This window comes from Diprion similis, chromosome 8 (assembly GCF_021155765.1).
Source record: "Diprion similis isolate iyDipSimi1 chromosome 8, iyDipSimi1.1, whole genome shotgun sequence".
NCBI classification, from domain to species: Eukaryota; Metazoa; Arthropoda; class Insecta; order Hymenoptera; family Diprionidae; genus Diprion; species Diprion similis.
Window position 1 is genome coordinate 17353887 of NC_060112.1, and position 23277 is coordinate 17377163.

The 23277-nt window shown below is 38.6% G+C and overlaps 3 protein-coding genes across 6 annotated transcripts; 1 reads left to right on the top strand and 2 right to left on the bottom strand.

Moving 5' to 3' along the window:
- Nucleotides 1-177: 177 nt before the first annotated feature.
- Nucleotides 178-5872, top strand: LOC124409918 (histone-lysine N-methyltransferase SETDB1). Of its 4 annotated transcripts, XM_046887878.1 has the most exons (14): nt 178-586; nt 744-1009; nt 1232-1361; nt 1460-1603; nt 1732-2093; nt 2268-2497; nt 2629-3034; nt 3090-3374; nt 3488-3835; nt 3957-4124; nt 4224-4532; nt 4621-4886; nt 4978-5308; nt 5411-5871. In XM_046887878.1, exons 2-14 carry the CDS (start codon nt 761-763, stop codon nt 5615-5617), a joined length of 3435 nt encoding a protein of 1144 aa, XP_046743834.1. In that variant the 5' UTR covers nt 178-586; nt 744-760; the 3' UTR covers nt 5618-5871. The 4 variants fall into 4 exon arrangements, with proteins under 4 accessions (XP_046743834.1, XP_046743835.1, XP_046743837.1 ...); XM_046887879.1 differs by lacking the exon at nt 178-586 and having other exon boundaries at nt 5411-5872; XM_046887881.1 differs by lacking the exons at nt 178-586; nt 744-1009 and having other exon boundaries at nt 1432-1603.
- Nucleotides 5873-5968: 96 nt separating this feature from the next.
- LOC124409933 (myotrophin) lies at nt 5969-8245 on the bottom strand. The gene is made up of 3 exons (XM_046887904.1): nt 7947-8245; nt 7203-7313; nt 5969-6691 (listed from the first exon to the last, which is right to left on the bottom strand). Exons 1-3 carry the CDS (start codon nt 8013-8015, stop codon nt 6515-6517), a joined length of 357 nt encoding a protein of 118 aa, XP_046743860.1. The 5' UTR covers nt 8016-8245; the 3' UTR covers nt 5969-6514.
- Nucleotides 8246-12269: 4024 nt separating this feature from the next.
- On the bottom strand, nt 12270-15889 carry LOC124409977. The gene is made up of 2 exons (XM_046887994.1): nt 15666-15889; nt 12270-13279 (listed from the first exon to the last, which is right to left on the bottom strand). Exons 1-2 carry the CDS (start codon nt 15784-15786, stop codon nt 12915-12917), a joined length of 486 nt encoding a protein of 161 aa, XP_046743950.1. The 5' UTR covers nt 15787-15889; the 3' UTR covers nt 12270-12914.
- Nucleotides 15890-23277: the final 7388 nt, after the last annotated feature.

Here is a 23277-nt window from a genome sequence, read left to right on the forward strand (position 1 = left end):
TTAGCTCTCTGGAAGCTTCTCCCTCTGCTTCACTCTGCTTGTGCCAGGCAGCCACTAACAGCAGCCAGGCAGTGCATGCACACATGCATATACTTATAACTATCCGACGAACCTACACGCATATACGTATATTGTACCGCGAATGCATCTATTATTCTATTGCGTCCGCGCTAAGCGCTTCATCTACACATTTTACTGCATTTTACTCTGACGCTTATGACAAATAGATCAAAAAGAATTTCCAATGATTAGTAAAGAATCGTATTGAACTTGTAATTAATAACGTAAATTTATTACGAAAAAGTTTGTACATATACATACTGCCGATAGTGATGTTTCAAAACATTAGAACAACGTTTGGTCGTTTCATCCTGTTTCGAAAAGTTAACCTTTAATAAACTAACTAGAAGATATTTAATGATATTTCTTAGTAATGTGTCCGTGCGTGCGTGTATTATTTAACAAAATTAATTTCCTTGAAGGTGCATAAAGAGCACCCTCAAGTATTTATTTGTCAGTTTCAATAGCCCGATATTTACTAACTTCTAACATACAGGCTCATGTAAATCAAGTGTAGCTGAAAAATGTAAGCCTATCTACATAGTATTTTCTGTTCTGAGCTTCGAAATACTCAAAACTTGAAGGAATTCATCTTCCAAAGATTTTTATCATGTGCGTTATTGAATATTTCTTAAATATTGCCTGTTACAAGAGCACGAGTTCCACATGCAGCTTACTTTCAGATTGGATTCTTACAATTATGGCTGGAGCTGAAGATATGGAAGTCATTGAGCTTGGTTCTGACGATGAGCAACCAGCTGCAAAAAACAGAAAAAATAGATCAGCTAGCAGTTGTAACAACAATTGTATTAATTTCAAATGCAAGTCTGGAATAAATATGAAATCGGCACCTTCATTTGCTTGTATATTTTATGGTTCAGCTGCAACAAAAAAAAAGAAACGATTCATATGTGAAGCATGCTTAGATGCTGCGCTCAGTCATCAAGAGGTCAGTCTTACTCCTCACCTTCAATTATGACCTCAAGTCGATTTACTTTAAAGTTTAGTTTTGTTAAACCACAAGTACAGATAAAATTTGTCATTAAAAACTAGATACACAGAAAAAAGTAATTCCAAAACAATTCCAGCTTTTGGACTTTCAGATGTTTCAATTCTGTCATGTAATGTATATAAGTCTTAGCTGCGGAGTTATATTTGCCTTGGTTTTCAGAATCTAGTGGATTGCCTTTTGAATCGGAAGCCACTTTTGGAATGTGATTTCCCAGATCACACTATGGAAGTAGAAATATCAGATAGTGATGATTCGGACAATGATGAAGTCAATGGGCCAAAGGAGGAAGGTAGCATACTGGAATGTCTGATTTTCCAATTTGAAAAAAAATTCCGCAATCGAAGTAATTGATTTTTCAGATTCAGCATTATTTTCGAAATTTTTCAGATGACTATATACCTGAGGATGTTCTGCTAGACATGGAAGAAAAGATGGAGAGTGCTTTGTCAATGATTATTAAAAAGTATGATATCGACTACCAAATCGAACAAGCTAATGCTGTATTGAAGCAACAGTGGAATAAGATTGATGGTAAGTTCTTGCGAGTTAAACTTGAAGAACCTTGAAATCTAATGTATTTCCAATGATTTTATTTAGTATCAATATCACAGTGCTACTACTTAATTATTTATTGATATGAACGAACAAACCGCTTGTAGGAACCAATGAAAAAATAGACAAAAGTTTATCGAAAATGATGTGTGAACTGGACAAGTTGCGGAACGGTCTGTATGAAGAGTTCAAACCACAGATTAAAATGCTTCAAGAGATTGATCTAGATTCAGAATCTACGGAAACTCCTAACTATCCACTTGTCGCAACGAAGAAAGTCACACAAATGCGCGCTCCACCAGTTCCAGTTTCTGACAGTCAACCAGAAATTTTACCACTCGATGGAATCGAGACTCAATTAGTTGTAGTCGATTTGCCACCTGCTGGTCAACTCATTAAACCCATGCCAGATGTTGGGGATCTAGTATATATCATGAAACACCCACTGATGTCATGGGTTAAGGGGAGGGTATGTAAAGCAAGGCATGGCTAAATTTTTTTGAAACATTCATGAGTTTAACCTCAACAGTGATGATTGTTCTAAGTTTGATATATCTTCATGACGTCAAGTCTCCAAACTCCCAACAATTTACAAAACCTTTAGCTGTTATAATCACACTGGAACGTACATATTGATATGCAGATCCAATCGGTGCAATCGCAAAGCCCTTCGCAGTACCGTGTTAAAATATTAACAAAGAAGAACAATTCCGTGGTAAAAACAGTGATGGGTACACAGCTTGCACTAGCAATACCTAGTTCTGTTCTTATACCTGTTGGTACTAGAATTGTTGCCATTTTCAAAGATGTGAATGCCTGCGGATACTATAGTGGAGTGATTGCAGAACCACCTAAATCCACAAATAAGTACAGGTAGGAGTGCAATCAATGATCATGATAAGAGGAGAGTCGATGAAAGACAAACTTTTTTATCTTTTCAAAGTTTTTGATTTGTGCATCTAAAAGATGACTTGAATCCATTAATCTCTGAATTCATTGGACAGGTACTTGGTTTTCTTCGATGATGGATATGCTCAATATGTTATTCATAAACATATCCTGATAGTAAATGAATGGTCTTCTCGAGTATGGGAAGACGTGCCAAAAGAATCTCGGGAGTTTGTAAAGAAGTACATGGAATCGTATCCTGAGAGGCCAATGGTTAAGTTACAACCTGGCCAGGTGGTAAAGACTGAATGGAACGCAAAATGGTGGATTGCAAAAGTGATGCAAATTGATGCGAGTTTAGTGCAAATGTATTTTAATGCAGATGGAAGAACGGAGTGGATTTATAGAGGTTCTGCAAGGTTGGGTCCTCTCTATGACGAATTACTTAAGGCGAACCTCAGACAGCATGGCCATCATGCTTCTCTTAACAACGCCAGTCATCGCTTTCCACCTGCTACAAATGTGAGTACCAGTATGAATCTGCACATTTCCACCTTACATTGGACATATTTTTCAGCGTAATAGTCTCCCCTATGTGGAATATACATCGTTTAACATCGAACCAGATGACGAAGCACAGTCTGGAAATCAAAAATCACAAAAAATTGTAGAAATACAAACCAGTGCAGGTGCCATTAGCGTTCCTGCAAATACGACAGCTGCAATACAAGCCCCAACTCAGACACGCGCTGTTGCTAGAAAAAGCACCAGTAAAAAGCAACCCGTTATTGAGACTGCCAATGTACCTGTTACTATTAATACTGGAACTGGAAGTAATACAAAACCTTCGCATAGTATTGTCGTAAGTTATGATGAAACTTTGTCATTTTAATGAAAGATGTGTCTGATCCAAGAGTTTTATCAAGTCACAAATATGCAGTATGTTCCTCCAATAATGAAGTATTATTTTGGCAGTATTATCAAACGCAAAATAAGATTCCGACTCGCAAATATGTACCCCACAAGTGTGGATCAAAGTGCGTTGAAGGAATAATATCTTATACACCTGACAATCTCCGTGGCTATTCGCCTCTTTCAATACCATTGCTTTGTGGCTGGAACCGACAACTATGCAAATTCCCAAAATTGAAAAAGATAATACTTTATCAAGCTCCATGTGGGATCCGTCTCCGTACAATAGAAGAATTGCACCAATACCTGCGGGTCACTGGCAGTCCTATGTCCGTGGACTTGTTTGATTTCGATTGCTGGGTCCACTGCCTAGCCGAGTTCGTGTTGGACAAATGTTTTGTCAATATTAAGGTACATATTACATCAATAAGTACAAGTAAAACTGTAGATATAACTTACAAATTTCTGCAATAGTTTATAAATCATAGAATTGCGAATTTTTATTGAAATTTATACAAATTTCCCTTCTTAGGATCTCAGCTATGGCGTTGAAAATGTATTAATCCCATGTGTAAATGAATTGGATCATGCCTTGCCTGACGCCATCAGATACAGTACGCAAAGGCAACCGACGGAAGGTGTCAATTTAAACTTGGATCCAGAATTTTTGTGTGGATGTGACTGCGAAGATGATTGTCAAGTATGTATAAGAAAAACATGGAATGAGGATTCTCAAATCCAAATTCATTACCTTCCATATGCTCAAGTGATGAAAAAAGTACTGAAATTTTGTTTCCAGGATAAAGAGAAATGTGCATGCTGGCAATTGACTATACAGGGAGCTACCCTGGGCGGGAGAGTCCCCGACACTGCTGTTGGTTACGTTTATAAAAGATTGCCTGAAGCTGTAGCAACGGGCATCTACGAATGTAATTCACGATGTAAATGCTCCGTAAAAACCTGCCTCAACAGAGTGGTTCAACACCCCCTTACTCTAAAATTACAAGTGTTCAAAACAGGGTCGCGGGGCTGGGGAATAAGGTGTTTGAACGATATACCACTTGGATCATTTATTTGCATTTATGCAGGAACCCTGCTTACGGAACAGGTATATTACTTTAATTCATACCTAATATGAGAGTAAAATTTGGTAATATAGAAATTATACGCCGATTTATAAACGATTCATCTTACAGGGTGCTAACGAAGGAGGCAAAAATTATGGAGACGAATATCTTGCTGAACTGGATTACGTCGAGGCAGTGGAAGGGATTAAAGAGGGTTATGAAAGCGACGTCGTGGATCCAGATGTACAAAACGATACTGCGGATGAAAGTGGCAGAAAATCAAATGCCGTGAGTGAAGAAGATGAGGAACCAGCGAAGGAAACTCTCGACTCTGATGAAGACTTTAACATAGGAAAAAATATTGATATTAATATGGACCCAGCTTCATCCATTAGGTGAGAAACTTCGCAGTAATCATAGTTTGACTAACGTATGCATATACATGTGTGAACACGATTAATATCTCGATATAATACGTTTTATCAGGAAACGGTTGAGAAAACGGAAGAAGAATGAAAGAGAAGATCAAGGTGGATCAGAAGAAACTAGCGAAGATGGCAGTGTGACTAAGGATTCCGAAAATGCTGTTTCAAAACCTATAGTCGTTTCTCAAAATGGAAAAGTAGATTGTGATCTTATTACTATAAGTGACGATGATGAAGACATTAGAAGAGAGCCAAGCAGGTTTGAACCAAGCGTAAAACCAGCTCAATTAAGTTCCTCTCAGTCAAAATCCGTGAGAGAATATTTCGGTGAAGACGAGGCTGTGTATATCATGGATGCAAAGACAACAGGAAATATTGGACGATACCTTAATGTAAGTTCTGTATAGTATCAGTCTTGTTAAATTTTATACCTATTCGGTACTCCCCGATTTCAAATGCAACTCTTGATATTTTATTCTATTTCTTATTTTCAGCACTCTTGTGATCCCAACGTATTTGTGCAAAATGTATTCGTAGATACTCATGATGTCCGATTTCCTTGGGTTGCATTCTTTGCCCTTAACTATATACGATCGGGTCAAGAACTTACCTGGAACTATAATTACGACGTAGGAAGTATTCCCGGAAAAGTAATCATATGCAGATGTGGAAGCTCTAATTGCAGAGGTCGTCTTTTGTAAATTTATCTAATGTAAGACAAAGATTCCTTACATCATTTTTTATTCGTCTACTCGATAGCTCAACAACTCTTTCAAGTGACAAAACATCACAGTACTGAATAATCACTTGATCTGAATTTTACTGCGGCTATAGCACTTAGTCTCCTTCAATTCCAATGTAAAATGTTATCGAGAATTTTAACTTCAGTGTTATGAGTCAATAATAAAGAGTATTTGGTTTTTAGAATGTACAATACAAAACAAAGTGGCTATATAATTTTTTTTGAAAATTATTACCAATTAACAATCCTTCGTGTAGGATGTCTAAGAAATACTGTCAATAGTTAGAGGTCAGTTTTAATTTAATCAATATTATAGCGCAAATATCTTTTTTATTATTAAAAATACGAAGTACATCAATAAAGCGTACTATTATAACTTGTACACGTAGCTAATTGTTCTCATCTTGAAGCTATAGGTTGAATAAAATAGCAAACCTAATCAGCGAGATTAAATAACACATTCAACAGATAAAAATTCCGTCGCGTTTAACAATAGAACTAATGCAAGTAATTTAACCATTGGTCAAAGCACATAGATAGTTACTTGGAGGCGTCACTTAAAATGTTAAAATTATAATTTTTTATCAAAATTAGGCAATATTTGTATAGGTATGCCAAAATAATTGACAGGTTTTTCTTTTAGATAAACTCGTTGTGGATATTTCAGTAAACTCTACACCAGCATAAAAAATAATATATTATATAATCCTAATATTAGCGCTCATCTACCCTTCTTTAGAATACATAAAGTAATCTACAGCAATTTGACATGCTAAAAGTGAATAAAAGCAATGGTAATCTCCTATGAGGAACATAAAAATCTAAAATTAAAACTTGACGATTATTTGATTTGATGCTAGTGAGATTTGAGCAGCTGTTTGATTTCGTCCTTCTCAGCTGCCTCAATGTAACTCGTGCCATCTGGTGTCGAACCATCAGGATTTGCCCCTCTTTCGAGTAACAACTTCACACAATTCGTGTGTCCTTCCCAAATTGCTGCTAAAAGAGTTGTAATTCCGTGTTTGTCTGTTGCCTGTATAATTTATAACATTATTAGCGCTATATCACATCACTTTTATAATTACACTATGATTGTTTCTTGCATTCATTAACTGATACACCAGGTTTTTCCAGAGCTAGGATAAAGCTAAACTTGACAAATCTGTAGTGAAAGTGCAGATTAGTAAATTTTTTTATGGAAGATTTTGTCTTTACATCTCAGGGCTGAATCCCCTCTTGGTAATTATGGTATCAATCAGCACTAATCATCCATGGTGAGAATGAAGAAAATATCAATCATGTAAGACCTTAATAATTTTTGCCAACCACTTTTCAGGGAAATGACAATATTCAAACAATAAAAATTTACATGCCGGATTACTTGCAGAGCTATAACGTTTTCTGAGATATGGCTTAATCTAAAATTAAAAAATATTATTCCTATAAGTCTGATCTATCAGAATCGGGGATTTGCTGATTAATTAAATACTGCTTAGATATTCAGTACCCTCATGGAAGTAGAAAGAAGAATGTAGTAAACTTACATTTGCATCAGCTCCCTTTTCCAAAAGATATCTGAGCACGTCACCTTGGCCATAATCAGCAGCATAATGTAACGGTGTTCTCCCATCAATCATTTGATTCACGTCTATATCCTGCCATTAATAACATCATATTACGATCATAGTATTATAGTAACGTGTCTTTCAATTAAAACTTATTTTCTGTAATAGTAAGTCATCATGTTATTAAATAAAAATTAAGGCTTGCCAAAGATTGCTGATTGGAATTAAAATTTTGTGAAGCTCATGAAGTGGTTGGTATTCAAATAGAATGAAGATTAACACGCGGCCAAACAGTGCAGATTTCTTTATACCCTGACAACGTGACTATTGTATGCGGTTGCTTCTGAGATGTACTAGAAAACATGTTCTACATTTAATGACGGAGTGGCCAGAAAAATAAACCTGTGTATGAATGAGTTGAAAATTCAAGAACTTTGCAATGTCGAACATACGGATAGTCAAATAGTGACAGATTTGAGAGAAACCCGCTATTCGTAAAGGTCAAGGAACGCCTGCGATTACCGATAATTCTGACAACCAACTTGGAGTATTATCAGGATGACAGATGAAGAAATGAGCTCAGCTACTGACGTGAAAATGTTATTCTGGCTTGTGAAATGATCAACTCATAGAATAAAGCTATCAAATTCAAATAGCGGGACAGAAATTGACAGCTAAGATGAAATTAAATAAATTGTTTGCAGTGGTAAATGTCACACGAACCTTGTTCTCGACAATGTCCCGTACTTGATCAAGATCCCCGTTTTTGATCCCCCAAACCAGTTCGCTCATTTTAATTGTTGTTTAATAACAATTCTGAAATATCGCAAAAAATACTGCGGAATATGTATTTAAGATTTTTGAAACCGCTTGTCACTCAACATGAAATGAAATTGGTTAAGCGTTGATTTTCACCGAGAACGTAGCTCCGAGTCAGGAAACAATCGCCCGTCAACTATTGCCAATATGACAACACTAAAATCGACGTTACATCGAAAATTTTCTTCTGCCGTCAATTTTCGCCGAGTGGTACACCTGCTCTATCGATAATCGTCGATACACCCTCGAGATGTTTCGAACTCCTCCAGCCCACTGACACATGTTACGTTGACTGAAGAATATTAATATAGAGATTGAAATTATAAATTTGAACTTGTTGAAGATGCACATTTCATCGAAATGAAAACTTGCAGACTTGAAAGACATTTCATTTCATTCTATAGATCCCCAATATCTTGAAACGAACCAAACGATTGGATCAATATTCAAGACAACTGCTAATAATGAAAATCCATTCGTTTTTCTTCGGAATAAATCCATTAGTGTAATCTTAAATTGTGGAAGTCTGTAATTGAGTTGTTCTTTCAACGTGTTTACAGAGATGTTGATGTCATATCTTAGAAAATAAATCTACAAAAACTTTCGTTTCACAAAATGACACACAAGTACCTGCCATTGGAAAAATCTCATCATAAATACTGAATGTATTTTTTCCGTAAATCAAGCTTTTCATACAGGAGATTAGCTGATTGAACTAATATCGACGCTCACATAGTATATAGAGTGGCTTTCTACAGGAATGTCCAAACGGAAGTAATGCCTTGCACAGGGAAATCCGAACAACAAGAACCGATCACTTCTCCTTTTAATAGTGTACTATACCGTAATCAACCGAAGTTCAGCCTTGATCTGGCCAGCTAAAATATATTGATATTACACATATGGGTGAGTTCCTTCGGTGCAGAAATAGATAACAAAGAGGTGTGGTCTGCGTTGGAGAACGAGGTTGAAGTGAATGCTGCTCTACCGGTGACTGGTTTGTATATTGATCATCAGACAAAGCATAAAAGGAGCCAAAGCTTTTCTACGAGTTTGCTACTGTACCTTCGTGCGGCAGTGATACTTGATAACTCAGATACTTAAAATTAAATCATTCTTTTTTTAGCGCTATAACAAACAACCGCCATCAGTGTGACCAGTTTTTTCTTCTGTCCCCTTTACTTAACTTCCTTATTGGTCATTTTTTTGCAGTAAATTATACCAAGCTCGTTAACACAAAACACACATGAACACTCAAAGTGCAACGCACACATACAAATTATGAATCATTCCCAATGTCACCGTGACATTTCAAATGCAAATACAAATGTTACGACTTTGATGCATAATTTTTGTCAACGTTTTTATATCCTGTATCACATTCGGCAAAGTTCAATTGCTCTATAAATTTGGTTCTCGAAATCGTGCCGTATTAATCATCTATTAAGTTTTTATCATATTCAGTTATTCAAATCGACGGCAGTATAAACGCGTGTATGTCTATGCAATTTTATTAATCACCTACGCACACACAACCGTTTAGCGCCAAAAATTATCATTCCTACACAAATTAAATATAATTACTAACACAAAGCTTCCTGGTATATATTGTATGTACATGGTGTCATGTTGTGAATAACAACTGCACAGTTCTTCTTTCATTCATTCGTAAGTCCGAACGAGGCAAGCTATATTGAAACGGCAGGCATGTATAAGTATAGTTTCTCCCTAATAGGTTGGTAATAATTTGAATTGCAACACGAGGGTAATTTCTCAGAGTTAACTTCAAACCGTTTACTGCAGGTAACACGAATAAACATCACAAGCATTAGAATTAAACACGTCAAATAGAATTGCACTCTCTAACTAATTGCAATAGCCAGGCGCAAGATGTAACGGCGCTTGTAATATAACATCTGTATACAATTTGACGTCGTTACAATCTAGGTGGAATAAAAGACCTTAATTCTTGAAAATTTACTTTCTTCATCGAGAGACTCACAAAATTTCGCTGCAATTATTTTTACGTGGAAAGTTTCACATACTCGTCCTTTGTGCCATGTTCCGGTAAAAAATCAACTCAATCCTGTACCTAGAAAACTATATCTACGAGCTGTATACTAGACCGTAGAATTAAGAAATATCTGCAGGATATGTACAATTCGTTTGGATCATATGGAATATTACCCGATGGTCAGAAGCGGTAACAAAGAGCGGTGTTTTCACCAGCTACATATCCTTTTCGCACCTACTCAAACACAGTTCTCTCTGTCTCATGTATACGCCTGCGATATTTCGCGTGCAAACTTTGTCTGTAGTGGTGTCGTGAGGACTTATCGCTTTCAGAACATCGCCAGTATGGTCGAGGATTTTGTTCTTTTTTCTCTTTTTCTTTCTTCAATGCAATTAAGATCACACGGATTATCCATTAATTCCAAGGAATTGATATCGATGATAATGGACGGTTAAAGTAGCATATAATAAGTGCAATACGAAAAGGAATCCAGATTGAAATTGAGCGTGATTGTCTCATAAATCACTGCAGCATGCAGAACAGGATTTGCATCTGTGTCCCCGCGCTGATTCATTATTCGATAAAGCTTTGCATGATCGTATGTTTACACCTATGTATGCACGTACACATGTCTACGCACGAACTTACCATGTTCGGTATTGTTGATTCTTGAATAACTCTCACTATACCTTCCACTTGGCCGATGTATATGTATAATGCACAAGGTAAGTGTTGCCCCCGTTTCTAGCATCTGCAGGAATATCCCCAAGACGTCTCTCGCAAAGTGAGTGCAGACTTGCCAAGGTGTACTGTATGACTATACATAAGTAAAAAAGACTTTCACGCGAAAGTACGGGTACGGATCGTGAGGACCATATTCCGTACACAGCAAACGTCTCAAGTAGGCCTATAATAAAGCGTATAACTTATTGCGGAAGGGGGATTCTAATCATGTTCATTTCTTTCAGACATGGTACACAATTACATGCATGTAAATATGTGTATTTACACAGCGGAGTGGGTTTAATTTTTTGCAGACACGATGCATCTTATATACCTATAATTAATACATGTGTACGGTATACATATAACTCCGCAACGAGGAGCGAACTTTTACTTTAGCATCGAAAGGCGAACCGCGGTAGAGAGGTGAAAAAAAATAAATAAAAATTCACGGAACTCTACAAGCTGGATCACTTTCGATTCCGCCCAGCACCAGCTTGTGTATCGCTTATCCAGACGCCTTAGCTATGTACCGTGCAGTACGTTGGGTCGAATAATAAAGGCAGGAGAATAGAAAAATCAAACGTTTATAATAAACTTTATTCACGCAGTCAACGTTCGTACATACATGTATGTATGTACATACATGAAATGGCCCGACTCGCTTTGCTTTCGTGGCCTATTTCACGTTCGCGGTTCACGGTTCACGGCTTACGCAATCCCCAACTTTATTATACCTACCTGTCTTGATATTTAAGTGTAGACTGTATTCCGAGGAAACGACTTCCTGAAATTCGTATTTCCAAGCCTAAACGACATCTTTTTTTGAGTATGTCAAAAGTTACACGGCACTCTTGTGTAATTATACCAAATCACTTCTGGGACGAAGCAAAATTCAAATACCTGGCTGTAGGTATGAAATGGTAAAATATACCTTCCACGGAATTTTCTCGAACCGTATACAATTTCTTGCCACTCATTAGCAAACATCGCACAAGTAACACGTATATATTCCAGTTTTTCCATTTCAACGGCGTCACGTACAAATATCGCGCAAACAAGGTGCTACCGGAATTAATATACATATTTAGAACCCTGCATGCGTGACCATAATATCCACAAGCCTACCTAAACTCAATGAGGCGCGACCGTGACCATGACTAGTACGTTTTTGTAACGGTGCGTAATGGGTAGGATTGTTTAACACTCCAAGTTTTCTTTTTTCATCGAAGTTTGTATTCTGTGAAGTGACAAATAAATCGATAGAAAGGGAATCACAGCGTGAACAAAGGGATGAGTTTACTTCTCTGGTGATTCACGAATGCGAGTATTCCCACATGGTCTAACAATCGTGTGCCGAATTTTTTCTACCTCTCATTGTTTGACGCTACTGCCGCAGGAAAGGAATCAAGATTAAATTTTAGGAGGGATTTGACTATGATGGGTTATCAGGACGGAGCGATAATAATACAGAATAAAACCCCAACGAGTATATTATTAAATAATTATTAATTCAATTAATCACATAAAGTTACAATCACACATGTTTACAGTACACTGCAGCGCTCGTTCCAAGCTGCACATTGAACAGAATTTCGATTTCTGACTGCTGTTGTAATAACTCCGAGTACGTGGATGATTTGTGGTCGTTATACATTATGCGAATAATGCATAATCGCACGAGGATATAAAATAATAGTCAATTTACGACAGACTTCAGCCGGCTAAGATGCTATTACAATATCAATACGTGATATGTATATATGTATAATTCTAGTTTACAAATCCAGAGAATCTTGCCGAAAAATTCTAGTATAAGTACAATATGTAAAATAATCGTTGAAATCGTCTTCGCATGGACGAAATATATAGGTGAAATTTAGTTAACAAACTAGAGGACTCGTAATTTTCTGACATAATTGTTGCACGGTATCAAATGAAGTTTTGGGGCAAGGTCGAAACATCGTAATAATATATTATCGATTTTATTTACAAACAACGGTCTCCGGACGAAGTTGCATCACAGTACGGACGTAGAATTAGATTCGTTGATTGAAGAATCACGCAGCGGAAGCCGTACCGTGCTGGGAAAAGTAATGCTTGGGGGGAGGGCGAAGCTTTGGGGACAAGGAATTTTAAGCTTTGGGGGTTGTGCTTGAGGCGGCGGCAGCGGCGGCAGCTTTCTCTGCGGCTTCGACCTCAGCGGCAGTTGCCGGTGCGACAGTTGGGATTTCGGGATACTCGAGCTTCGCCCCCTCCTCGCACTCGAAGATGGGACAACAATCCGGGAAGCTCGCGGTCTTGTTCGTCTTTTCGGAGAGCTTGCACTTGGGGTTGCTCTTGGGGAGGGGTCCGCAATCCTCGACGAGTTCAAGGAGGATCTCGGAGTTTCCTTCGGCGGATACACAGGTCGAACGTCCGCAGAAAGGCGCGAGTTCCCAAGACTGGCCAACGTCGATGGTAGCGCAACGAGTCGAGGCGAAGCAGACGCCCGGGAAATCTGGAACATCGAAACAATTCGGGGTCAGTTTTTGCCGGACAATTATCGGCACCGAGAGGACGGTGATTCAGCCATGGGATCGATGCGTATTTACGATCGATCATGTACCGTAGAGATCGGATAACGCGTAGCCAAGAGCTGTGGCTATCCGGAGTTGCAGAGTGTATCCTGCGAGCGTGATGCAGTTGCACTAGAAACTCAAGGAGAGACACTTTCACTGCCATCGTCCGAGCATTTGTGCAACGGGCTTATGCGACCTACGTCGACGCGACGACGCAGGCTGGGTCGACTCGAGTCTCGTGTTTAACCGCGGATTACGCACTACTTACTTTACTAATCAGTAAAACAGCGAACGCGAGCTGGATCTGCAGGAGCAAAACATGCGTAGGTGTAACACAAGCGCACTCTGATCATTGCAGGCATAAACGTTCGTTGGATGCATGGCGATAGAAGTAATTCACGTGTGGGAGAAGAGCGGACGCGAATGAGTTTACCGACGTTCAAGTTTTCCCGAGGATTCTACTGTATAACATTCGAAGGCGTGCCGATCATGACGATCCGTTTGTTCATACGTGCCGTGATTTTTCACCGATACATTATAAGCCCTGTTCGATCCAGGTCGCTTGTACCGCAGGTTTAACGAGATATGAGAAGAAAACTCCATCAGTATAGAATTGTCCTATTTAGTTTTTTTTTTCCAACTTTTCAGCCCGCGAAAATTAACTTTCGACTGGATAGAGAACGGTCGAAGTGAAAGGAGTTTTTGAATCCATCTTTTCTGACGCTAGACGAGATGTGGGTGTCTTTTTCTACTTTTTTACAGTCTACAATGTCGCCTGTATTGGTCACCGGTAGTCATAGAACTGCAACGCTTGAATAATTGATGAGGTAATAAGTATATACGCTAGAAGCGTGAATTGATCGTTAACATTCAGCTATCGTTTGCGGAATGGAATAATCGTGGCTGGTCACGCGTCACGTTTGCACGGCTGCACGGAAGCTCTCAGATTGTTGGCGGAATGAAGATTGAATATCAGGACTTGCCTCTGGAGATCTGATTCAAGTTGCAATATGATATTTTATATACATATATTATCGAAAAAACGAGTTTGACCGGTGGCTGTATAATGACAACGAAAGGCGAAAGTGCAAGACACGTGATCGTATAACGCCAGCTGTTTACAAGTGACAAAGAGATTTTCTCTTTGGCAATGGTCATTACCAACGATGAATTTGCATTAACATTTTTGTCCGTTGACATGCTCGCTACTTCGAATACACCGACTTTCACGCTTCAAAGAAGGAGAAACCCGCGGTGATTTACCCGATCGTCGTTTGTTCGAATTGACATCACGCGATGATTTCACATACGCGGCTTAACGCAAACTCGTGACACTTGAGAAACTGGGTCTGACCTTAAGGATAAGTATCGCGTACCGACAACTAACTTCAACTGGGTCATTGCAGTTTAAGGTTTACCTAAGCGAGCGCAAACTTGCTCGTTGGAATGCCAAGGATCTCTTCTGTGACAAATCTGAATGATTCGCTGATCTAGTTTTTTTTTTTACTAGTTTGTTCTACGGAAATATACAAAAAACTCTACACGATGTCCTCCTTTTCGTTCATGGTCTCTGCCTTGACTCGGCGTCGGGATAAATTATTTTGCATTCAATAATTCTCTGCTCCAGTTCAAGTTGAGCGTTCTTATATCAATTGCAGTCTTTAGGATCTCATTCTTTTTGAGGAAAAAAAACGGTCGAACATTTTTCCGATGTGAAAGATTTATAGAACCACCCTCCCCCCAAATCGATCTGCATTATTCGGAGCAGAATTATAACATATTTTTGGTTTCAGAATGTGCTCATCCTCAACAAAAAAAAAATGAATAATACTACAATTCACTGGGTATTTTCGATTTCAAACCTCAATTTGTTCGTTTATAGTTTCCAAGTGGGTACGATTGGAAAAATGAAGTACAAGATTTTGATTCAACCAGTGCTTCCAGCATAGCAAAGGATCTTAATTTGAAGTGGCTTGCATGAGTTGCGAGTTCAAAATCCCGTCGATCAGGTTTCCGTATTAAAAGAACAGGATGAAGCAACGCGCGTTCTGAACAAGCATGCATGAAGAAACTATAGACGAGAGTCATATTCGGCCAAAAATAACATGAATGGTATTTTCTCCAATTTTGATGTATGGAGATAAAAATGAGCGTTACTATGATTTAGATACTGGTAAATGGTGTGTAATTGAAACGGAAAAAAAGCACCAGGCTTTAAGAATACATGCAGAGATTTAGGGAGTGAGGATCAATTACTGCGGCTTTGTGCAAAGGATGCCAGTTTTTCGATCGAACAAACGCCCAGGATACTTCAACAATACGTACCGCGAAGAACATCAGCAGGAATGAGCCTGCGGAAGGTCTTGGGCCTTTCCTCTTCCTTCTTGTCTTCGGCCGACGCGTAGAATAGCGCGGCAACGAGGGTGATGGCTACGACGAACTTCATGATTCAAGCAACTCTGCGTTGGCGAGTTAGAAAGAAGCAGAGGAGACGCGGAGGCCCGAAGTCAAAAACGATCTGAGTGTGCACCGATTAAGACTGGTGGGCCCGATCGGCGTCCTGACGTTTTATACTCGAGCCCTGGGCGACGCCTCGACGCCTCGACGCCTCGACGCCCCCCAGGAGTCCCCACCGAAAGTATCCTCTTACCCTACCTTCAAGACCGCCAAACGCTCCCGGAGATGTCTCCTTCGCCGAGTTGGCGCGCCTTCACCTCCAGATTGCTACGGGTATTCCATGCCGGAATTATATTCACTACCTCTTCCAATCGCGGGCGTTCATAAATTGAAGAGAAACATTAAAAAACGCTACTAGTGCCATTTTTTCATAGAAATTTTTTTTATTCAGACAATACGTGTGTTAGGAGGCCAAGTTTTTCTAAAGTCAATTTTTTTTTTTTAGTAATAGTTGCAACCTTTTTCAATTATCGTTAACCCTGCCGTGTAATTCTGGAGCATTCGAGAGTGTAGATATCTAAATATTTTGTTCGGGGAAACACCGGTCGGTCTTTTCTGATTTTAAAACTTTAGCATTAAACGTGTTATTCACGATTTTCGATCAGTTTCAATATGTAATCAGATTTTTCTCTACTATTATAATAAAGGACCCTCTAATCTAGAAAAATATCAAGTCATATCGAGAAACGAGTCTGCGAATGCAGACAGGATATTTCGAAATCGATTTAACTACATAGTAACTTTTCCAACCATCCGGGAGTAAGTATGATTAGCAATCGATTGCGAGTTGCATCGTTTGCTCAATTCATTATTGTACACAAGCTGCAATCGTCATTCGACGGATATGTCCGAAGAATTTCGAATCCCAATCATTTTCATCGCATCCTGTGCTAAATCTCACAATTAACACAATAATGCGAGACGATCTTCGGACGAAGGCGCGTGAAATTTACATTGCTGCTGAAATTGGGAAATCATTTCATTATACTTCTTGTAAATATAATGAAAACGCCTTTTGTCCCTGAGAATGGCTGGTGATTTGAAGGAGATTAGATCGCGATAACTGCGGTAGAAAAAATATTGAATTCTATATGTCGCATACCCTTTATTGGTGAATGATCAAGAAACTGCGAGCTATAGAATTACGCCTTGATTTGCGCAGCTAGCTTAGCTGGCAATTGGTCCAGTTCATCAATAATTTCTAAGCCACTATATACAGTAAAAGTGGGTCGATCGTCATCGCGAAATAATAATAAATCCCTGCCAAATAAGAATTATTTCTCGATTTTCGAACCTCGATTTCACACTGTCTATATTTTTTAATACACTTTCTTTTCACCTTATACACGCCGCAGTACACATGCAGTCTATATAATGCACGCCTATATGCATATTTGCCGATGAATCTGTGAATCCATTTACGCTTGCATTACGCTGTATAAAAAATTCGGAACATAAAAAGTGAACAATTTCGTCCAGGCATAAAACGACATCGAAAATTCCCGTATCTCGACCTGCAATTTCACAACCGTAATGATCAATGACTCTGTTCATAAACACATCGAGACGTCGAAATTTTCCATCAAATTATATATCTATACATACGTTTACCAAGCGTACAGCGAATCCAAGAACTAACTTGTATTTCATTGGCTTCCTTTTATACAATTAACCAGACGTTTCTCAGCTGCAGTAAGATCGTTTTACTTCCCGTCATGTTCGGCGTGAAAGTGTATTTACGAATATGGCGGTCTTTGTCTGTAAGTTGAGTCAGGATCTCTTCGCGTCCGAGATCCTGAAAAATGAGAAATGCGTCATATGTTTTTTGGATCTCAAAATAGCACCCGAATAAATGGAAATACGACTGTGACATTTTGTCCGATAAAGATTCATATCTATATAGCGTTCGTGTGTGTTGCTACTCAAGGAAATCAACGTTACATTACTAAACCCGCGTAGCTGAGCCGCAAACTGGAAAGTAGGAAGGTGTAATGATGCGTTGCTCTGTTCAACATTTTTTGCATATTACTTTGTTAATAGAACAACAACAGTACATATGACAGAGAGTGTTTACAAGCTTTGAACACCTCGTGGGATTAGATCGCAGATCAAAGCGACAACCTGCGCTCTCAGATTTCCAATCGGAAAAAACGAAACTTATATGTTTGTTTTCTATTCTTAACATCGTGTTGTCTCGTCGAAGTTCGATATATCAGTGTAAATAAACCGATTACAAAATATTCGGAAATGCAAATTAGTTAATAATTTACGTAAACTTGTCTTACAACTTCAGTTGATCATTAGTGGAATTTTCCCTACTAATACCATGTAATTATAATCCGATACAGAGACACTTTCTTCGCATCTGCATCATTCTGCGACTTCTAACGTGCTAGTTCAAATAAACGTGTGTATATTAAAACTAACGTATCGCGTTCTGGATCTGAAATGACGTAAATCACTCGTCGTTGGTCTTCAAAGGCACATAAGACATACACATAGGTAGGTCGTATGTACCTCTGCAGCATTAATACGCCTGTGTGTGAATGTCAACGAAGTAACGAATGATTCATATACGTCGCAGCAAAACTTTACGCAATGCAGGCTGCAGGCTGTCTGCAAAAATTTCGCATACTATACATAATCCATGAAAGAAAAAATGAACCGACATCCTCTTGTGCTTGAAAAATTCATCGTTTTTTTTTTTCTTTACATTGAATCGAGAGTATAGAGACCGATCTCGATTTACTTTGCTTTGGAGATGACCTGCGGTCAAACGGCTTGTGGAAAAGGTGAAAGCAGATCGCAGGAAAGATCATCAAATACGCTTCCTCGCATCGACGAATATACCTGTATAGCACATGGATCTCACCTTCTCCTGCAGATGTATTTATTGCCTGCAGCTCACAGTCTCCGCTTGGTTTCTTTCAAGCTGCATTCGTGCCATGGCGCATGGTAATAATTCTCCGAAGCCCCGATATAATATTTACGCGTGGTATTTAAGTATGCAATGGACATAATTTTTTTACCTCAACTATAATTCGATTTTCGCTTTCATTCCTCATTTCATTTTCGTCAAAACTTTTTACTCCATCGAGATAGAAATTAACTTTCTACCACTGTTTAAGATCGACGGCCGGATCCATACACGGTTAATCTGTACAAGGAGACTATATGAATAAGATTAATGTACATATTTACCGTAGGTGTAGTTCGTTATGTCTACAGTCCGACGAAGATGCTCATACATACATAATATATTCCGAAATAGATATATTAGTTGTTGCGTAAGCTGACTGTTGGCAAAACATATTTACTATACTTGTGGTGGATGCAAATGTACCACATCTTGTAATATAAATCTCGATTGTTGCTTTTAAAATAATATTCTCTACATATAAATTCCCATATGCTGTTTGACAATACATTCACCTACGTTGTGAAAGTAACGTTATTATACTGTTGTTAACTCGAAGATCATGAGTATACTATACATGTATATCAGTGAGATGCCTTAAATTTCGTACGATAAATTTCTAACTTGTTGTTTCTCATGATGGATAAAACGGGAATTCTTACCTATATTGTATGTATAGATTTGGGTGGTCCTTATTTGGGGGTCGGAAAAATTTTCATTAGGACGCCCCCAGATCTGTTCAAAACAATAAAAAAAATCTACGTATAGTCTAAAGCCTCTACGTCAACTGGAACACATGCTTCTAGACTCCGAAACTTTTAAATGCAAAATACATGTAGTTTTTACAACCATAGTTATTTCGTTTTGTATGACCTTCGTATAAGTTGAGAAACCGATTTGAAACGTGGCAGAGTTGTTGCTTATAATAGGAACAGGAACAAACCCTAAAAATATCAAAATTTAATAATTATTGTTTCCTTACATATAAGCTCAATAAAAGCTATGCTATAAAGCTTATGCATAAAAAGAAATATACTTTGATTTGCACGGATTTTTTTCATTGATTTGGTATATATTTGGGGAGGGAGGGGGGTCCCAATAAAAAAATTTCCGGACCCCAAGTGAAGACCACCCTAGTATAGACATATCTACGCATATCTATTATACATACACGAGAAAGTGCGTATATCCAGAGTGAAATTTCGCAAGTAAGCACCGTAACTAAAGTTCATTATTTGTTCGATGTTCATCTTCTTTTTAATTTCTCGTTTCTGCTTATCTGCAGATCATAATCTCTGATGCGCGCCGAAAGTCGCGAAAATCATGAGTGTGTAATAATAAACGATTCGGAGTGAAAACCGGAAATACATCTTGTCCTAACACTAACGGCACTGTTAAAAATGATGTCTTCACACTGTTAGAAATCTAGCAAATCACATTAGTCCACTTTCCGAGCTGTTTTCAAATTCCGCTCCAGGTATGTATACATGTAAATGCTAAATGAGGAAACCCAAGGGCCAATAACATCGGAGAAGAAGAGGAAGATTCCGATACCTATAACATACGATACAGTAGAACGTTATATTGACCCCTGGTCCCAGTTTAGAAATAATTTTGTAACGGTCTAATATCCATGATGTAGATGTAAAAATTCCTTCCTCTACGGGCTTGAGGTGGACGAAGAACTGGATTTAAAAAAAGAAGAAACAAACCGAGTCTCGGCACAAACACAAATATACGCTGGGTCCCTGAATCCGTGTACCTGTCATGTCAACCCTCAGTGAACACTAGAGAAAGGATTCTAGCCGACAGCAACGGGCTTTTGTCTCTTTGATCATACCCTCCTGTGCCTGGATCGATTCATTGTTAACAATCAATAATAACTTTGCTCCAACCCATACCTTCAACATTCCCCCGCTGAGCACGCATTGCGACAGACAGAACCGACCCAACTTGATCAGGTCCATGCCCATCCTCTTCCTGTTACCTCTCTGTCGTTTTATCAACTCTCATTTTAAGTCGCGGTTAGAGCCCTCCAAACATGTTTGATTTTTGTACTTGACCGGCTGCTCGACTTTCAACACGTATAAAATACAATTTATTTCGAATAATCGCTCGTATAAAGAATTGACAAGTACAATTGCACGTCGTGTAAAATGGTCAAGAAATTTTTTCAAACTTGTGCGACAACGCCTTTAATTCGATCGCATATGCAGGTATGCCTATGAGTGTACAGCGTATGAAATTGAGTCATCGCGGTTGCATTTGATTTGAACCTGTATAATAGAGTGGCTGAAAAGATTTTCTCCTCGTTAGACCTGCGAGGAGTCGAAATGTTACGCTGTATATTTCACTTTTCGTAATTCTCTTATTATAGGAGATTACGGTCTTTACGACGAGTCCAATCCGTTGACAAACTTAGGAAGTCTCGTTCGTTGCATCATTATGCCAGCGAGTGTACGGATGCAAGTGTGCCTGCGCTGGAAGCCACTCCCCGTGAATTGACAACAGCAGGGTCCACCTTCTGTCCGCTTTTATTCTACCTTACGGGGATTTTCATATTTCGAACAACCGAGCACAATGAAGGTGATTATCTCACGCCCACAGTCATTATTCGCACGAACGAACGGCTGCACTACGTCGACGGCTGTATGGTGTACCTGGACACCATAAATTCAATGACCAGACGACGACGCGATGCAATTACTCCACCAAGGGTTTAATTACCATTAGCAATTCTTCAGGAGGTTTTAATCGCGAATACTACGCCCTTGGCATAGTAATTGCTAATTGGAGGGTATTAAATGGCTTGTACGCAGTTTAACGGAGTGCGTATATGTACCTATTCGATTGACGAACTATTATACCTATAGAGTAGGTAGGTACCTATATGAAGTAATTTTTCCCCCTTATACCAATGAAGAAACACTCGTGCTCAGCAACCACATCACCGGCATTGCGTAACTCAGAAATTAGCTTCACATGAAATTTGTCATCAATCGTCGAACCGCGTGGATATCGGCTGTTTTATGCTCGGTGCCTGCAATTTATTCTTGAAATTTGACGGTTCGGCGGAAACCAACTCAGTCGCAACGCTTGATGGTATAATCGGCCAATTCGGAAAAATCCAATCAATGCTGTAACGTCGCTGTGTGCCACACCGCATGTATGCCTATAAATATTAAGGCGTTAATGTAAGGATTTTTCAAAGAATTGTTTAACCGCACTTAGTATGCAGAAAAGCCGATACATACCTGAACAAATATAGTCTTATTTCATTAACTTTATGTAAATTTCTAACGTTTCGCTGACTTTTTTTTATTACTAAATCTATCTACATGTCACCTTTATGAAGATTTATATTCTGAACGGTAGTACCATAATAAAGACAACAAATAATAACCGAGAGAATTGTAGAGTGGAACGTAAAATTATTGCAATCATTGTTGAAAAGCATCCTAACGCAACAGTAGTCGAGATTTATCACAAAATTCAACTCGAACAACTGTCTTCTCGACAATTTTTCTTTGCAATAATCATTGCAATTGGACGTCGAGTTATGTTTCTATAATATACGTGACGAATTGTCGATTAAAATTATATTTTAAGCGGTTAGAGGAAAAAATGACAGGAAATTACGTATATGTATAATAACAATAGCAATAAAGCGGCCACGTATAACAATAAGACACTCGCGTGTAGAATTAAAAAGCAGAGACAATGATCGGATGCATGAGACGAATTGAAAGTAGTGGCAGATAAGTTTGACCTCAAGCGTTTTGTGTTGCCGGTAATCGGACGGAATGACTGTACTCTATAAGTTACCTAGTTGTTTGACAACTATTATTATTGGCATGGGGAGTCATAGTCAGTCCCTTATACACAGTCCACGTCATGGTGAGCCCAATCTCAAGCCTCCATTGTTACTTTTATACGTCGGTCTTATGGAGGCGAGAATCCTTCACCTCAACGTCAACCTTGAAGGGGGCAATTGACTGAAGCACGTTTCTCGTGGATTATAGGGAAAAGGAAAAAGAAAGAAAAAAGATACTCTATACGAAAATGACTGGAGTTCATTACACAATTTGTTGACAAAAAATCATCACGTTGTATCGACCGAAAACGACCTTCGTTGGAATCCTGCTGAGTTTGCGTGTCGAAAACTGGCAAGTGTACAAATTGAAACCACGCGAGAAAAGACGCAAAATTCGTGGAATCAATATTTTCAGAAAAAAACTTGGACGAATTATAAGACATTAAGCTTCCGCGTTACTGCCAGAGCATATCTCGGTGCAGGATAATTATTATGGATATGCAAGCACGTACGCACATGTGGGATTTACCTTCATTGCAATAGTAAACATGACAGGAATTGACTGCTGAAGTAATCGAATGAATCATTGGGAATTCGTTGTTCACTTCATGTGATATAACGCGGATGCATGAGATGATTACATCTTATATATGAATGGTGTGAAAATCTGATATAAAACGGAATTCTCTCATAGATGACGTAAGAAAAAATCACACTACTTGCGGACTTTAAAAATCCGCGATGATAGT

Coding starts and splice junctions, on each gene's coding strand:
- LOC124409918 (XM_046887878.1), top strand. CDS start 761: ATGGCTGGAGCTGAAGATATGGAAGTCATTGAGCTTGGTTCTGACGAT. Junction 3,035..3,089: donor GCTTTCCACCTGCTACAAAT/GTGAGTACCAGT, acceptor CATATTTTTCAG/CGTAATAGTCTCCCCTATGT. Junction 4,533..4,620: donor GAACCCTGCTTACGGAACAG/GTATATTACTTT, acceptor TTCATCTTACAG/GGTGCTAACGAAGGAGGCAA.
- LOC124409933 (XM_046887904.1), bottom strand. CDS start 8,015: ATGAGCGAACTGGTTTGGGGGATCAAAAACGGGGATCTTGATCAAGTA. Junction 7,314..7,946: donor GGGACATTGTCGAGAACAAG/GTTCGTGTGACA, acceptor TATTAATGGCAG/GATATAGACGTGAATCAAAT. Junction 6,692..7,202: donor AAAAGGGAGCTGATGCAAAT/GTAAGTTTACTA, acceptor TAAATTATACAG/GCAACAGACAAACACGGAAT.
- LOC124409977 (XM_046887994.1), bottom strand. CDS start 15,786: ATGAAGTTCGTCGTAGCCATCACCCTCGTTGCCGCGCTATTCTACGCG. Junction 13,280..15,665: donor TCCTGCTGATGTTCTTCGCG/GTACGTATTGTT, acceptor TCGATGTTCCAG/ATTTCCCGGGCGTCTGCTTC.